General features: G+C 40.8%; 1 protein-coding gene across 1 annotated transcript in view; it reads right to left on the bottom strand.

Moving 5' to 3' along the window:
• LOC310936998 (E3 SUMO-protein ligase PIAS1-like) overlaps positions 1-18,976 on the bottom strand; it is a gene marked incomplete at its 3' end in the record, with an annotated part of 69,410 nt that overhangs the window by 3,067 nt on the left and 47,367 nt on the right. The window contains exons 3-10 of the mRNA XM_083901178.1: positions 6,788-6,872; positions 6,539-6,677; positions 6,313-6,447; positions 6,036-6,141; positions 4,563-4,636; positions 4,076-4,236; positions 1,839-1,993; positions 1,201-1,456 (exon numbers count right to left, since the gene is read on the bottom strand). Of these exons, the coding sequence (XP_083757304.1) occupies positions 1,201-1,456; positions 1,839-1,993; positions 4,076-4,236; positions 4,563-4,636; positions 6,036-6,141; positions 6,313-6,447; positions 6,539-6,677; positions 6,788-6,872 (1,111 nt within the window). The remainder of the gene's footprint in view (positions 1-1,200; positions 1,457-1,838; positions 1,994-4,075; positions 4,237-4,562; positions 4,637-6,035; positions 6,142-6,312; positions 6,448-6,538; positions 6,678-6,787; positions 6,873-18,976) is intronic.

The raw sequence follows: 18,976 nt of genomic DNA, 5'->3' as shown, positions 1-18,976 counted from the left end.
GTTTCTTCCACCGCGCTCGAAAGACAAACCTCTGAACAATAACAGTCACGACTCGTTTAAGTCAAAAGCAGCAGCGGCGGCGGCGGCTTCTGAGCAGATGCACATAATGAATTTTAATTTGAAAGAAAATGCAGCTGTTACAAGTTCGAGGCATCTGGAATTAAATCCTCAACACGGTTTTACTTTTTAAGCTTAAAGATCATCAATCTGTCCTGCTCCTTTGTCGAGCTTTTAAAGGTCCAGTGTGTAATATTTAATTTGTTTTACATATTTAATTGCTTTTTTACGTAAAAACTGGTTGGTGTTATGAATTAGCCATAAATACACTACCGTTCAAAAGTTTGGGGTCACATAGAAATGTCCTTATTTTTGAAGGAAAGGCACTTTTTTCAAATGAATATAACATTAAATGAATCAGAAATACACTCTATACATTGTTAATGTGGTAAACGACTATTCTAGCTGCAAACGTCTGGTTTTTAATGTAATATGTACATAGGTGTATAGAGGCCCATTTCCAGTGTTCTAATGGTACATTGTGTTCGCGAATCGCGTTAGAAGACTATTGGATGATTAGAAAACCCTTGTGCAATGATGTTAGCACAGCTGAAAACAGTTTTGCTGGTTCTTTGACGAAAGGGCAAAATGATTATTTTGAATAAAAATCATTATTTCTAATCTTGTCAATGTCTTGACTATATTTGTTTTGCAAATTTTGATGAATTTTTAATGGAATAGGTGAGCCCAAACTTTTGAACGTTAGTGCACATAAAATATTTTCTGGTTTCTTTGCTCCATGTAAAAAAGAAATCATTAAAAGAGAATCATTTTTGATTGATCAACATTTTTTTTAAATTTTTGTTGACATTTTATGGACCAAATAAGTACTTGGTTACACCCTTCACTGGACTTTTAATTCTGTTTTGATAATTACTATACTATGTGGAGTAACAACTGGCTAAAAGCTAACCCTCATGATGGAAACAGATTTGCTGTGGTTTTGCCTGTTTCGCGGGCGATGGGATAAATGAATTTTTCAAAATAAAGCAACAACACAAATGTTTCTGTGGAGAAGCTGATGTGTTTGAGTGAATATCAAAAGAATCGTTCCACATCTAGATGCACAACCTCCCATGTGATCCGCTTGAAACCCAAAATGAGTGTGGAGGCGAAATCCCACGATCAAAGTACGTGTCTGACCCGTTGTTGGTGATGGGCGGCGGCGACGCCGGGGACAAGGAGGGACACGGTCTTTTGATCGGAGGAGGAGGGAGAGAAGGAGGAAGAGGAGGAGGAGGCGGCGGCGAATCCTGGCCCTCGTCTTCCGAGGAGCTGTCCAGCGTCAAGTCGATCACTTCCACTTTCTTGCCGCCGCCGCAGCTGCTGCTGTCGGCGCCGCCGTGACTGGACGACGACGAGCTCCGCTGATCCGAGGCCGAAGACGTTCTGCACGAACCTGGAGAGCAGAAGTTTGCATTTGCGTGAACGTTCGTGACGTAATGTTTGTGGGAGTTATTTTTTTTTTGGGGGGGGGAAACCGTGCACTCGGGGCTGAACGGCACGAGCACGCTTGAATGCACACTCTTGTGAGATACAGTATGTTTGTTACTATGGAGACAGTTTAGTCGATGGCGTTGTGATTGATGCTTCGCCAAATTAATACTGACAACGCATGAATAAAAGAGAAGGCTGATGCAGATGCACTTTCTCTCTTTTCCCCATCACATCGCTTTAATCCACATTTAATCACTGCTGTCATGGAAGTGCAACTTTTCAACCCCCCATTGTCTGTTTGTCTGTCCTCATTCAACCCCCCCATCCCCCCCCCACCACCCCACCACCATTTCTTTTCTCACCATCCATGCCGTTGTTATAAGAAGCAGAAGAGACCTCCTGCACTTCCTTCTTTGACCTCATGGGGGCCCAGCTGCCATCCTCTTTAAACTGGATCTCATCACAGTCCATGCAGCTGTTGAGGATCTCCACGAAAAGCCTGACAACAACAAAAACGCACAACATTAACATGAATATGAACACAAAACACACTTTTTTTTAAGTGCATCCTGAGCAGAGAGTAAATATTCTACACTTTTAACACTCATCACTGCCTATTTGCATGAAGTAGAGATGACTTTGAGACCCCTGTTATAATTATTACAGCTATAGTCCATCATTTGTCTCTAAAACACTTTCTTATTACATTCTTCACTGTCTGTGAGCGGCAAAACACAAAGAGAAAAGGACAGATTTAGATGGAAAATCTCACGGGATGCAGGTGATATACAAAGAAGTGACAGATTAGATTTTAACAGTGATTCTGAACCAGCAGCCATTCCCAAAGTTAAAGAGTGAAATCTGAAAACCCTCCAAGGCTCCCACACACAAACTCTGAATCACGACTCTGAGCACTTTGGGAATCGCTGTGATACTGGACTTATTTATTTAAAAATATGTGTTACCCTTGCAGAATAAGGGAAGTGTGTGGATAATGTGGGAAACTGAGCGGGTTTAGTGATGGTTTGTCTTATTTAAGTCTTTTTTCCTGGTCTTGTTGTCGTCCCGTTAGCCGTCAATAAATAAAATTGTCTGAACGACACATGACTAATTATATCGCTCAGACAAACAGGACTTGTGCGCGTCATTATGAGATGTTTATTGTTTTCTAATAGGTGATTCACAGTCACTTATCAATGAAAGCTCTCTTTCATCCACTCAGCTTCATTGCTCTGGTTGTTTTGTTTTCTAGTTATTGTTTTGTTGTTTTAAGAGCAGAGATGTGATGACAGAGAGTGGACAGGAGTGAGTCAGATGTTTTATTTGCACTGGTTTGCAGTTATTTATTCGCCTGTTCTTTCACACTCCTAAAACACCACATTTCTCAGATGACTTTATTATTGACTGATGGTTATATAGACGTGAGGAGGGTTTTCAACAAAATGCATTAAAAGGCTTATGGACTCGAGCTTTAAAGCAGTAATGGACAATACGTTAGAGGGGGAAAAAAACAGCTTTTGGGTGTGAAAAACACAATTTTCTACCCAAAAGCCATAACAACAATGAATGAAGCTGCAAGGGAATGTGCAATGAAAGTGTGCAATGTCTCGTCTTCTTTCTTGTTTTAGAAATGTGGATAAAGTGGTATAAAATGGAATGAGCAGACACAAAAAAAGCAGAATAAATCTAATGCACATGAATGTAAGCTGGCGAAAAAGTCAGTGGACAGCACGACAGAAAGAACGAAGACGATTTTACAAGTGGAAGCGCAAACAAAACCTTAGAAAGAGCCTCATGGGCTGACTTTTTTTATTTTTTTATTTTGTTTAGCAAAAAGAAACCAGGGGTCTCAAACTCAAATCAAGAAAATAATGGACAGATTAATCGATTACATCAATAATCATTAGTTGCAGCTCTATCTGGTTTAGCGCTGGAGGTTTACTAAATTACAACAGTACATTGAACACAACACGCAGGCTGTTGAAGTCGTGTTTTTTTTCCTCCACAACAAATCAAAGTATACCACGACGGTTGGATTACGGAACTATTTTATCAGTAGTTAAAGAATAGTTAATTAGGAAGATCTGATCGTCGTTATGGTGATTCTGACATTTTATTATAATCATAATAAGTGCTGGTGAGAACTCATAAGCTTGTCTGACTTATGTGTGTGTGTGTGTGTGTGTGTGTGTGTTCATGGGTCTGGTCGTTGCTCCCTTCTGGAGGTAATGATAACTTTGTTTGCCATGACCATAAATAAAGGCTGCAAACACTGTCACAGTCAGCGTGTGCTTCAGTTTACTCCAACTGTGTCCGGCTCAGGTCGGGTTCAGTCAATATTCCTTCGTGTTTCGGGTTAGATTTGAACAGAAACATGAATCCTGAGCTGCATGAACACAGTTTATGTAACACAGGTAAAAAAGTGCAGCTACTTGTTTCCATGTTTTGCTCGCTACCTGGCAACCAAAGCTCTAATATGTTTTGAATTATGACTGCAGTAACCATTTAAAACACTAACGGCCGCAGTTTCACGTGTTTTATGTGTAGTTTTATATGTCGCTGCCTTGAATTTGTGACTTACCCATCGATGATGAGGTGCTCGTACGGGGCCTTCTTGTCACACACAGGACAAACCCAGGTGGGCTTCTTCTCGTTCATCTGGATGTAGAGCGTGGCGTCAAAGCACTGCAGGTGGGAGCATGTCAGTGCCCGGCACGGGATCATCAGCCGCATCTTCCCCAGCTGCACAGGGTGCACAAAAAACATGCAGTCAGGGCACGGAGATGACACAGCAGGGATGGAGGGTTTAGGAAACGCAAAAAATGGCAGAGGCACGCCAAACCCACACGGAAAAGATATTCAATACGGGGTAAGAGGGGACAGTTTGTCAGGATCGTGTCATTCATCATTCGCAACAGCCAGCACAGATATGTGCACGGAGGCATGTTGAGTCACGCAAAAGCAAAAGAAAAAAGCAAAAGAAAAGAATGGACAGACATGTTTGGGCTTGACTGAATCTCTAAACACTGCTTTGAAATCATGACATGAAGAGCAGGGAGCATGTTTACCGGGCAGAGGAGCGACACTCGAAGGCTGGTTGTGGCTATTTCACTGTCTGGGTCCGCTGTTAGCTTCTCTTTAACTGTGCAGGACGGAGGCAAACACACACACACACACACACACACATTAAGTGACAGACACAGCTGCATGAATTCTTACACACACATGTTCAGTTTCTCACTTTAGAATTCAACTTATTTACTACCTGTTTCAAACCAAGGTTATGAATGAAGCTCTCTTTTTTTTGTATGGAATTCAAATCCTCTAATCCTCTTTCCATGTATTCAAATGTATACAAGGGGATTTATACATAACAAGGAATGGTGTAAAACAGATCATCAGCATTTAATATATTAAAAATCTAAATTGTCTTAAGCCCAATTTATACTTCTGCGTAAAGTGCTCTGCGTAGGCTACGTAGAGACTCTGCGTCGACGCAGAGACTGTCGAAGAGCCTCTGCGTCGTCTCCGGGTGCACGAAATATTTTTTAAGTGTCCGTCACTCCGTCAAGGGACTACGGAGACGGCAAGAGCTGCGATTGGTCCTCAGGACAGGCCGAGCGAAGCTGCTCTGTGCCGGCTCTCAGTGCGCTCCGGGCGTCCTGACAGAGGCGGAGCTGATCCCCGCCGATAACGCCGCTGTCGAACTATAAATACGTCATATCTTAACACACACAGCACATGTTTAGACCCTAAATGGACAATTTCTCGCCTCAAATTATCTTAAAACTGCGTTCCGTCACACAGAAAAGTGACAAACGGCCACTGTTTCAACAACAACAGTCTTTCGCTCTCTTTCTTTCTCGGACGCCATTACTCACTGTAGCCAGAAGCACAACAACCTTGCGCAGCGACCCCTACTGATCGGGCGGGAAATTGCAGCGAGTGTCCGTCACCACGACGCAGAAGTATAAATGCTCGAGGCGTCTCCGTGGTGACGCAGACGGATAACGCATACGCAGTCGGAGAAGTATAATGTGGCCTTTACAGGCTTTCAATTGCCTGCTATCTGTAAGTGTTCACCCTGTAGTTAATATTTTTTTATTGTTATGTTTTCTGAAGCTAGACTTACAAAATGATATCCCAGCTCACATTGCAACTTCAATATTATGTCAAAAAAAATTGTTTTACCCAAATCTTACAGCCTCAATTGTTGTCATGTTGCAATGTGTGTTGTTATTTACCCATAAATTCAAATATAAACAACATTAAGGTGATGTACTGTCGATAAAATCTATTTACTGACAAGTACCTGTTTCATTCTTTTCTGACTTACTTCCTGATCAGTTTGTCTTCTTCTATGTTCAGTGTTAGGATTATTATTTTTCTGTAAATTTAAATTTCGTTTTGGGTGTGAGGGTGCATGAAGGTGTTTATTTTTATACATTTGTTTGAAAACATTTGAAAATAAAAATTTAATTAAAGAAATATAAAGGGAAAAAAAAGAGAAGAAAAGACCGGAGAGAGTCAGGGTCACTTACTGAGTGCTCTGGAGTGGTCTGGGTTTCTGATGCCTTTAGCTCGTAGCCTCTGTAACAACGCGGAGGACGACTGCTGCTTCACCAAGTACACTGCCATGGAGTAACTCTGCAGACACAGACATTGAAACAATAACGTAACGCTGCAGGAAAAAAAGACACTTGAAGCTGCTGGAGTCTGAGTTCTGTGCTAATCAGTCAGACTGCTGTCCTTGGACGGTATTATTCAAGGTCAACTTCTCGTGTAAAGTGATATTTGTGCCAACTTCTGGTTTCTCACCCTTCCGATCTCAGCGGTCCAAGACACCACGATGGTGTTGGGGACAGTGGTGGACAATCTGACCAATGAGGTAATGTTGATAGGTCGGCTGGGCCGCTTGGGCTCTACACCGTTTTTGGTTGGAGGAAGATAACCCTGGGTAAGAGAAATTCACATTATAAGTTAAAGGTTTTCACATACAGTGGCACAAAAAACCCAAAATTGTGTCCCGTCGTGGTTTGCTCACCGGCAGGTTACATGGCTTCCCGTTGACTTTCACGCACAGACTGGGCGGAAAATGGTCTTCCTGAGGACAGCTCGTCTCCGACAGGCAAAACCGCAGCTGAACTTGGACTGAGAAATCGCATTTGGTCCCCGAGATATCCCTTAGAGGACAGACACAGGTTTATCAGCGCACATCTGGAGAGACCACGAACACTTTATGAATAATTCAGAGCGCTTTCAGCGTTTCCTGCGGCCGGCAGATTGGCCTTACATCGAGCTGCTGATCTGCTGGACTTGCTGTGGTGTTAATGCAAAGGCGAAACATGTCTCCTGATACCGCTGACTGTTGTCTGAAGCTACGGAGAGAGAAGGAAAGAGACAGGGAGAGATGTGATGAATGATGTGTTCAACAACAACATTCACATTAGAAAAACACAACAGCAACAACAACAAAGCAATATGGCTGACTCTTGTGTCTGATGGAGGCATCAATTAAATAGACTCTCATTCACTTTGAGTGAGGCACTGTTTGATGAACACCATGACAGACCCTTTGCTTCCCTTTGCTCACATTCCGTGCATCAGAAGTAAGCGGCAGCGTGAGCATCGTCCAATCAGAAACATGTGACGCAAATAAACCAACAGTTTACATGTTTACCTTAAAGGTGACATAGAGTGGTCCTGTTGCACATAAATGTTAGTTATGGAGGTCTTCTTACATATATTAACTTGTTTTTATGGTCCAAAACCTCCTAGTTGCTATAAACGAGCCGATAGAAATCCTCTTTTCTGACGCTGTTTTTCTGCTGCGAGATTTCAGAGTGAACTTTCACCCCCAGAAGACAGAGTCTTGTGATTGGCCAGTACTATCCAGCACATCTGTTCTCAGAAGCGCAGCGCCCCCCTCTGGAACGGTGGATGCACTGCTCCTCATTATCAAAACATTGTTTTAACAGTGTTTAAAAATAGCTTCGTCACGACTCCCCGCCGCAGTCCCTTTGACGACCTTTGACCCGGAGTCAGACCCAGAGTCAGAAGACACTGTCGCTCGTGAAACACCTCCACAACGGACATTATTCTTCTTCTGCGGTTCAATGTACGCAACCGGATGTGCCCGGACTAGTGCCTGGAGCAGGACGATCTGCTGTTCAGGAGAACCGCTGCTTACGTAACTATTACGGGATTTTCAGTGATCTCGTTGAGCCCCGAGATTACAATAAAACACAGCGTTCTCAGCAGTGACTGAACACTAAAACTTCCGGTCTAGTTCCGCTTTAAACAATACACAACCCTAACAGAACTCTGGGACAAGACTGTTCGTCCATTGCTCTTTTTTTTGTTTCGAACAAAGAGTTCCCACACTTTGGTTGAAATCAAATTCAAGGAATTTTGAAGGACCTTCCAGGACCAGTTGCCTCAATTTCAAGGACTTGAACGTGCAGACATAGCTTAAGAAGGGAGGGCAACTTGTAAGAGCTGCTTCGCCCACGGCATCCACATCCACTAAATGTTCTTTGGTGAGACAGAGATCTTGGAATTTGCATTTCCCAGGCACCACGTCGTGTGCTCTCTTTACTCGCTCATTGTTCTGCGCGGAATCTCACTTCGGCGGCGGAGAGAGAGACAGCGGACAGTGTCCAAAACACCACTAGTAACTACGACTCTATGTTTGTTCCGTGTAAGCCTAGTGTGCGTACATCAAGCAATGCAGGGCACATGAAACAGTAGGTGGCAGCGTGACAAACAAATATCAAATGAATTTCTTTCTTGCACAAATTTATTTTGCAAGAAAGAATATATATCTATTTTGGATGAAAATCTTGAAAACACAAACTACAAAAAGATTTCACATCTTTGTCAAAAACCTCCACAAATCTTGTGTAAAATGAAATGAAGCACTCTAAAACCACGCTCTTCCTTCTTGAAACTGATTACCTCTACAAAAACAATACACATGGGCATGATATGATTAATGTTATGTTCTGCAGCATCCAATAAACAATAATTAAAAGCACCGTATTATGTATTCAAGTGTGTGGAAATGTTTCTGGTTTTGGGTGAAGTGTAGGGTTCGTTGTCCTTGTATGTGCAACACAAAAGTTTTATTTAGTAGGAAGCAAAAACTCAGTAATGTCACCCATGAGTGCGATGAGAAATGATCAGAACAGAAATATGTAACATTAGTCACTTGAGGCGTCTTTTATACTCTTCCTTTTGAGTTTGCGGAGGTACAACACGAGCGAGACTCGGAGATAATCGCTGTTTTGCATTTTGAAGGTCAGGATATCTCGAGTCAACAAAGGCTGCTAAATTATGCAATTGCAGTTCAAACATGAGCAAAAACTGTGATTTAGAATCATATTTGAGTGCATAGCAGTATTGTGTGTGTGTGTGTGTGTGTGTGTAAAGTACAGTGAAATACTGTGTCAGAGCACAGGTAGTCATCAAACACAGAGACGAGTGGGGAGGTGTGTGTGCACAGCAGTGTATCAGTGTGTGTCTCTAGCACCTTCTAATAAAAATTTCAGAAGCTAAAGAACACCTGGACGTCAAAACCACATCACCTTGCACAAAGGTGTCTATGGGAGTGTGTGTGTGTGTGTGTGTGTGTGTGTGTTCTTGTACTTGCACCATACTGAGGACCAGTGAGGGTTTTTAACCAACAAAGTGAGGTCATTTTTACGAAGTGAGGACATTTTGGCCGGTCCTCACTTTGTTTTCATTGAAATAATTTCCTTAGGTTGCTATCATGCTAACATGCTATACTCAATTTGTCAAAAAAAAATTGGACGTCATAGAATACTATGACGTTTTTGTCAAATTTTGGAGCAAACATTTTTGGTCCAAATTTTTTTTGAAATTTTGTTCAACATAGTTTAGTATGACATTTTTGTCAAATTTTGGGTCAATTTTTTTTTTTTAATTTTTGGACGTCATAGTATAGTATAACATTTTTGTCAAATTTTGGACCAACAATTTTGGGTCACATTTTTTTTTTGTTTGTTCAACATAGTTTAGCATGACATTTTTGTCAAATTTTTGAGCAAAATTTTTTGGGCAAATTTTTTTTTTTTTTGTTCAACATAGTTTAATATGACATTTTTGTCCAATTTTGGAGCAAAAATTTTGGGTCACATTTTTTTTTTTGTTCAACATAGTTTAGCATGACATTTTTGTCAAATTTTAGGTTAATTTTTTTTTTGAAATTTTGGACGTCATAGTATAGTATAAAATTTGTGTCAAATTTTGGACCAACAATTTTGGGTCAAATTTTTTTTTTTTTTTTTTTGTTCAACATAGTTTAGTATGACATTTTTGTCCAATTTTGGAGCAAAAATTTTGGGTCACATTTTTTTTTTTGTTCAACATAGTTTAGCATGACATTTTTGTCAAATTTTGGAGCAAAATTTTTTTGTCAAATTTTTTTTTTTTTTTGTTCAACATAGTATAACTTTTTTGTCAAATTTTGGACCAATTATTTTGGGTCAAATTTTTTTTTTTTTTTTGTTCAACATAGTTTAGTATGACATTTTTGTCCAATTTTGGAGCAAAAATTTTGGGTCACATTTTTTTTTTTGTTCAACATAGTTTAGTATGACATTTTTGTCCAATTTTGGGTTAATGTTTTTTTTTGAAATTTTGGACGTCATAGTATAGTATAACATTTTTGTCAAATTTTGGACCAACAATTTTGGGTCAAATTTTTTTTTTTTTTTTTTTGTTCAACATAGTTTAGTATGACATTTTTGTCCAATTTTGGAGCAAAAATTTTGGGTCACATTTTTTTTTTTGTTCAACATAGTTTAGCATGACATCTTTGTCAAATTTTGGAGCAAAAATTTTTGGGCAAATTTTTTTTTTTTTTTTGTTCAACATAGTATAACTTTTGTCAAATTTTGGACCAACAATTTTGGGTCAAATTTTTATTTTTATTTTGTTCAACATAGTTTAGTATGACGTTTTTTTGGTCCAAATTTTTGGTCCAAATTTTGGATATTTGTAATTGTGTTGATTTATAAAGTGGAAATGCTGGTCCTCACTTTGTCAGCACTTTTACCCGGTCCTTAGTATGCAGCAAGTACAAGAATGTATGTGTGTGTGTGTGTGTGTGTGTGTGTGTGTGTGTGTGTGTGTGTGTGTGTGTGTGTGTGTGTGTGTGTGCACGAGTGAGATCTTGTACTTGGACCTTTTCTGACATAAACACTGCCCAAAACGGGCTAATTTCTGAGGAACTGGTTAAGATTAGGGCTAACATTTGAATTGTGGTTAGGTTAAGGTTAGGCAATAAGTGATTCTGGCTTTGTTTACACTGACCGAATGAATGGAAGTCAATGCAGTGTCGTAATAAGAATATCTTTGCAAACGTGTGTGTGTGTGTGTGTGCACGTTCTATTTATAGGCTCACCCACAGGTGCTGGAAATAACTGGTGTTTCTAGCCCACCCTCCATTACAGTGACAGCAGAAAAACAAGAAATGTTTGTATGTGTGTGTGTGTGTGTGTGTGTGTGTACACAACAGGTTTGCATGAAGGCGAGAGAGCTAAGAGTTCAATTCTGACAGTGTTTTTGCACTTGTAAAACAACACTATGTAACTTTTGCTGCATGTGTTTTCACTGTAGTAAGAGTGGCAGACTCCAGTCACACTTTGTTTGATAGACTATATTTGGTATAAATTGCACTAATTATAGTGTTATTTACCCCAAACCAGGGTCAACCTTGTTTGTCTAACCTTAGAGGGCAGTAACATCACAAAAGTATTCATTTGTAATAAAAGTAGAGCTGAAATAATTACTTGATTAATCAATTACTTAATGAATCAACAATCTTCACCTCCAAAAAAACAAACACCCCTTCCCCATCCTTACTAGAGGATCAAGGTTGCCAAATAGTTTGAGGAACCAATCTTGCACAAACATATAAGAAGCAACACTTACTGTACACCCCTTTCCCACAGCATACATTTTATTTAACTCGATATTGGCTGTTACACTTATTATTATCACTGAAGCCAGTATTCCCATTGTACACCTTTCCTTAATCTCTGATGAAATATCACAGTCATTTTACGACTTAATAGAATAAATTACATTCAACTCCTTTACATCTTTGTAACCAAACTCACTCTCACATTACTCTTGAGACTGACGGACCTAATTTAGGTCGCCGACTTTTGTTAGGTTACCTACTTCTCACAATGTTCCTTCCTGCACTGAACTTACTGTATATAGTGCAAGGACAGATATTCAGGTGCAGCGGGGAAATTAAAGAGGCTTCGTTCCTACCTCTATTACATACCAGTGACCCATCAGAATTATTCTGGTGCTGGGAAAAGGTTACATATGTTACATCAAAGGAACAGGCCAACAGTGTGTGGAATATCCTTCATTCTTTTCAAACGTTGACCAGAAAATTCCAACACAATTCAGACCATTCGACCTCAAATCTATCTTAAAAATCTGCCACCGCATGTTTCGATGTCCATTTTTAAACCATTTACAAACAATGACGTGTGTATGACAAACAGCTCCATAAAATACTTAAAGGGACATATGACTTTTTAATCATTTTAATACATACGTTTGGGACTCTGGAGGCCCTATGAGTAGGCAAAGTGTGAAAAAAGATGACTCACAGAAGATTGCGACGTCACAATGAGACATTCTTGGAACTCGCAGAGCTCCTCTTTGTTCCTAAAAAAACGCAAGAGTGCAGACGAGGACAATAGTATCCGGAAGAGCGGAAGTATGCGAAGTGTTCTATTCTTGGCTGCACAGTGCAGCACAGAGTTCCACACAAACGTCCAGCCTCAGAGTATTTACGTGTCCAGTGGATACGTTTTATATACGACGGCAATGTGCCGGCCAGAGTCGGCAAATGATGGCTTTTCCAAATGCTAACTGCTGTTAGCTGCCGGAGCCTCAGTGACGCTGACGTAGTTCAGTTCATCCTAAAGGTATTTTGACCAAAGCATGTCACAGACATGTTCATAAGGACACCATGGAACTAGCTTAAAGGGGAAATAAGTAGTTTATAGTGCCATCTAGAGGAGAGGCTGAAATTTACAACAAAGACCTGCTGCTCTGCTCACCCCCTCCCTTCCCTGAGCGCTACGGTATCTGCAGCCGGTCAAATGTCGTCCTCGTCGTCTTTCTCCGTGTCAGCAGATGAGGTTCGTGAGGCGAGGGAGAGGGCGGAGCTACCACGGCCGTAGCAGACGAAGCGGAGAGAGTGGAGGCGGGACTTCAGCTACAAGTAAAGAGACGATTGATTTGTACTCTCGCGTTTGTCCTTACAGGCTCCGGTAGAAACATGGCGTCTCTCTGCTAACAGTGGCTATGCAACCACGGTCCGCGGTCATGTTATTTTACATGACTTTTTGAAACACTACGAAAATGAAACAAAAACTATTATACAGCGACCAGACAATGCAGGAGCACATAATATGTATAAAAAAGTGGATTTTGGGTCATATAAACCCATAAATACTACACATTGTACCTTTAACTTGTAGAAATAGGGTATAATATGAATCCTTTAAATTCTAGCTCAGGCAGGACAGACGAGTGACAACAGTTTTGTTTCTGAGGTGGAAAAAAAAAAAAGAAGCAGCAAAAATCCTCTCGGCAAAGCAAAAAGCTTTTAGACTTCACCACAAAACCGGTGGAGAAGAATTAGAGACGACAGCAGCAGCTGTTCATCCACCGATACTCGCTCTATTTCGCCCTCTGTGTAATATTTCGCGGAGCCCACTTCTGGCCTGCGGCTATGTAGACAAGACCAGAAGATGTGATCAAGAGCTACTCATCATCACGGGTAATGATTGCGTCTCTCCTTACTTAAAACAAGGTGGGACGACGGACGGTCTGCGTGAGTGACAGCTGTTACGTGAGTTATCACGCTCGGCAGGACGGGCGAAGAAAGAGGTAATTTATTTCCACGTGGACTGATGAGAGGGACACGGTCTACGGTTTGCGAGCGTGATTAGTGGGCCGGTAATGTTTCTCCTCCCATAAAAGCCTTTCAAACAGCCATCATTTCTCCATTTAATGACCCATCTTACCACCCACATTGTAAATAATTACACGGCGTGCATTTCTCCTATGTTTCTTTTAAGTGACAGCCTGTATAATGTAGAACAAAATCATATGCAGTGAGTGTGTGTGTGTGTGTGTGTGTGTGTGTGTGTGTGTGTGTGTGTGTGTGTGTGTGTGTGTGTGTGTGTGTGTGTGTGTGTGTGTCTTCCTCCTCTCCGGGCACAGGGACTATAAATAGAAAGTGCTCTCTCACTCTCTCACTCTGTCCTTGCTTGCTCTCTCACTCTCACTCTCTTGGCTGTCCATCACTCTCTAAGTCACTCTCTCCTCCCCCCCCCCCCCCCCTCCCTCTCCTGCTCGCTGTGGCAGGGAATTTGTTTCTGCTTTTTTTTTCGATGTGTGTGGTTGAGAGATATGAGGAGGGTTGAAATGGGCTTTGATTGATGTCTTCCTCCTTATCTCTCTATCTCCTTTCCCCTCTCTCTCTCTCTCACACACACACACACACACACACACACACACCTAACTTTTACCTCCATGCACATGCAGGCTTCCACTGCAGTTTCTTTAACTCCAGTGAACAAATACGCACACACGGTGTTTGACCTCAACTTGATATTGTTTTCAGCAAGTCTGAAACTGTCGTTTGACCGAAACTTTGAATCACAACTTTCGAGCAGGTTGGGTGCAAAACAGAGCTCTATAGCTCTATGATATACAAATACCAACATATTCATCACAGAGAATGTAAACAATCGAGAAAAACAAAGATTCTGAAATTGTGCAACACCTTCATTAAATGTATACTGTTTCTGAAATTAATATTCTGTTTAGAATGATGTTGAGTGGATCTTGTGTGGCATATTTAAGTTGTAAAACTTTAACATCTGTTTGTTGCATATGAAACGACAGCCAGAACACTTAAAAATAGATTAGCACTGTTAGCTTAGCTCCATTCAAAGCTCACAAGAACCTGTCTGCAGTTTTTTTCTAAAGCTCATTACTTATCTGTGTTAAAGCCACAATAAAAAAAAAATGTAGCTGAAAGCTGATTTACATTGTATAGTCTTTATGCTAAAATAAGCTAATAAGCTGCTGAATCTCATAAATATCAGACATATCACAAATGTTGTGGCGCAACGTGACACACTAAAACAATCAACACACTACAGTACACACATGTACACTACCGTTCAAAAGTCTGGGGTCATCTATAGAACTTTTTTGTGTGTTTTCCATTAAAACTCACACATTTATTCATCAAAAGAGTTGCAAAATGAATAGAAAATACAGTCAAGATTAGAAATAATGATTTATATTCAAAATAATCATTGTGCCCTTTCATCAAAGAACCTGCAAAACTGTTTTCAGCTGTGCTAACATCATTGCACAAGGGTTTTCAAATCATCCAATAGTCTTCTAACACGATTAGCAAACACAATGTACCATTAGAACACTGCAAATGGGCCTCTATACACCTATGAACATATTCCATTAAAAAACAGACGTTTGCAGCTAGAATAGTCTTTTACCACATTAACAATGTATAGAGTGTATTTATGATTCATTGAAAAAACTTGTTTTTCCTTAAAAAAATAAGGACATTTCTATGTGGCCCCAAACTTTTGAACGGTAGAGTAAGTAATCAGTCACTCGTCTTCGACCGTTTTATCCTCCACATGAGGGTCGCAGGGGTCACTGGAACCAAATGATCCCAGCTGACATGGGGCAAAAGGTGGGGTCACACCGTGGACAGGTCGCAAGGTCAATCCATCCACTCTCACACCTACAGTCACACAGTTTTGCCTCAATCTGCATGTTTTTGGACTGTGAGAGAACCCAGAGTAAAAGCCCCGCACACACGAGGAGAATATGCAATCAGAAAAAGTGTCATAATGTTGTTCTAAAAAAATCTGAATATGTTAAAAACTAAGGTTGAAGACATCACACATTAACTTCAATAAATGAAGTCCCTGCGTAAGGAAGACGGCAAATTAATGACGCTGCGAGCAGAATTGTAATTACCGTTACGGAGCACATTTTTTGCCAGTGCGTGTAAATCACCGGGACGTTCATTTTGGAGAAGAAAGCTTAATTACAACAAAACAAACGAGAGCGACTCAAGCCTCCGACGACCGTGCATCATAGAAAACCAGGCGTCTGCACAGACGAAACATAACACATTTGACGAGACCGTGCTGTTCTTGTATAAGGTGCAGTCGTCAGAGGACAAGAGCTAAGGTGTAAAGATGACATTGGTTTATGTCATCTGTGTGAAAAAAAAACAGACAGATGGCGGGAGGGGGTAACAGATGGGAATATGACATTGAACGGATTGATGTGTATGGTGAAGACGAAGAACACTATGGATTCTTGCCATTTTATCAGCCGTCATATACTGAGAGGTATTTTTTGAAATCCGGCCTCATTTACATAAAAGTAATTGAATATTATCTAATATTAACAGTGGATCGAAGAGATATCATGCACTGACATACATAGTAGAAGGTAAAGAGGAAGAAATTTCACAAAACCTGGACACCTTTATTGCATTTTATAGATAACTTGACTTGACTGAACTACTGTACGTAGTGACATTTGCTGCAATAATATTCTCTTCAATTTGTGAAAAGATAACACACCGATATTGACTTATTAGTATTTCCATATATTATCACCCACAACACTGGCTTCACTGATAACAATGGTGCAGCCACAGGGTTCGCACACCTTGGTTGTCATCAAATTCAAGGACTTTTCAAGGACTTTCCAGCACTAATTCTCTCAAATTCAAGGACCAAATATGCTGACAAAGCTTAAGATGCGATAAGATAAGGACAACTTCAGAGCCTCTTTTGCCCATGGCGTCCACTGTTATTGATTTGCAGCACGCTCTACATCTGGACAAATGATTTGACCTTGGGATTATTGGTTAAAGTCTTAAAGTCTTTGTAATTTTCTTTGGTGAGATCAGAGATCTTGGAATTTTAATTTCCAAGGCATCAAGTTGTCATTTGCTCTCTCTTGCTTAACTTTACTCGCTCATTGTTCTGCATGGAATCTCACGTCGACATTGGAGAGCGAGACAGCGGACAGTGTCCACGACACCGCTCGTAATAAGGACTCGATGTTTGTTCTGCGTAGGCCTAGTCTACGTACATCAAGCAATGCTGGGGATGAAACAGTAGGTGGCGACGTAACAAACAAGGGAGACATTTACCTAAAGATCAACTGCACTCCTTTCTTGCACAACATTCAAGCACTTGATGCATGTCTATTTATTAAAATGTATAGTTCATATAATCCATTTACTGCAACTTCAAACACACCGTTATAATGCCACGCCTGATTATTACAGATATTACAGAATTACTACTACTGACGAACGAAATAATCCATAGACTAAAATCACTGTTCACTGGGGACGATTATGGTCTTCGTCTTCTACATAAATTCTCTGCACACAGATTAAAACTCCTAATGAGAGATAAAGCAAATCTTTGCACCCTGCACATTTATGTTTGCACATACTTAGATTTATGAGCCAGTTCGGTCACACCTGGTCTCAAGGCACTCGTTAAATTACTGTGAAATTTTTATACAATTTCTCCTGCAGCTCCACTTAAGCCCAGGCGTAGTACAGTTCCTCACAGTGGAAATAAGGAGGTGACTACAACATTGCTGACTTGTGGCTACACCAGTGCCTGCTAGCGTGGAAAGTTTGAATATTTTACGATGCTGATTCTGACCTCTGGTTCTGACTTTAGGTTTGGTTTGATGAGAATACGTGTGAGCTAAGCTACAGAGAATGTGCTCAGTTCTATAAGCCCGTCGTCTCTCCAGCACAACAAAGCCCAGCTGGAGTTTATTAAACGTGTTAGTGGCGCTTGCTACTTTTTCTCTGTTCGGTACACCGCAGAAGCACACACACGCCTCTTGTAAGTCACTTTTATTTCCCGGAGACTTCAAGCAATATTACATGAAGTTTGCAAAAAAACGCACCACGATGAAAGACTTTTTGATGATTTGTGTGTCTTTTTATGTGCCCTCAGTTCAGCATTAGTCTTGAAGTCTGGTTCTGATTTGGAGCAGATATATCAGGCCAAAGTGATTTCTATCCATTTTGTCCCATTGATGAAACACTATCAGATGGGTCACAAAGCACTGTCTGTACAATCTGCAATGATTATTTATTCTGTATTGGAGCAGAATGTTTGAACTGCAATTTCAAAAATGGAGAACATGGCCATGTGATCTCAGAATTGATGAACCTTTTTTGCCTGTGTTTCGAGGCACTGACCTTTGACTAACTCTACTTGCATCTAAAGCCAAACAACAATGGAGGAGAGAGAGTGTGCACATGTGTGTTGTTTCAGACGGCAGTCAGATTTAGCAATTTAGCAACAGCAATGTCCAATGAGAGACATCTTTGTGGTGATTGGAATTGGACAAATGTGGCCTAAGCTAAACACTTAGGGCCTGATTTACTAAGATTCCAAATAGCGAGCGCTAAATTGCTTGCGCGAGCAGAAAGACTGCGCCCGCTACTGGGTTACGTTTTGCGGGTGAACTACTAAGATTGCGGCCGCACTTGACTACAGGCGCAGAAGTGGTTAAGACCGCCCTATTTAAATGAGGATTTTGCGCGAGTCAAGAGTTGTCCACATGGAGAAAGAGCAGACTCAACGGAAGCGCTGAATTAAATTTGAAGCCACTGAACAGAAAGTGACGTTCTGCGATGAGCAGATAACTGGGATCAAGGGATGTATGACATATTGTTCCCCGGGTCCATAGGACCTTTTTATATTATCATTATTATTATTATTATTATTATTATAATCCTGCGTCGGTATTTTGGACAGCTCCATCATTACCTGACGTAAAAAAAGAAGGTGCTGCGCTCTCCTCCTGACTCACCTGCAGTCTTAACCGGGGAACATAGACTCCTCCTTGAACCACAAACTGCAGACCAAGGTAAGCCCATACCAGTACAAACACGCATTTCTCCTCTGGATATCTATGTTTAATTTATTCAGATATACCAAATAAGAAATGAATGTGCGTCATCTGTGAACGTGTAGTTGAACATGCTCTGGAAACGCGTAATTTTCTGATTTACAAATATATATAACTATAAATAACCGCAGCCATGTGCGCGCCGCGCACCGCTGTGCCAGTTAAGACCTGCCTTTCAAACGTGCTAAATATAGACGCAAAAATAAACACCGCAACCAGTTTCAGGTTTTGATAAATCACTTTGCGCGTGCTAAAATAACATATTTACATTTTCTCCTCCCATCACACGCAAAATAGCGAGTAAACGCCCCATATTGCATATGCATTAAGGCAAGAACGCTAAATGGGTTGCGGGTGCTATTTTGCCCGTCTGAGGGATGCGCTCCTCGTTGCGCCCTGTTAGTAGATC

The sequence above is a fragment of the Microchirus variegatus genome (assembly GCF_963457635.1).
Source record: "Microchirus variegatus genome assembly, chromosome: 14".
NCBI lineage: Eukaryota > Metazoa > Chordata > Actinopteri > Pleuronectiformes > Soleidae > Microchirus > Microchirus variegatus.
This window is presented reverse-complemented; position numbering and strand designations above follow the sequence as displayed.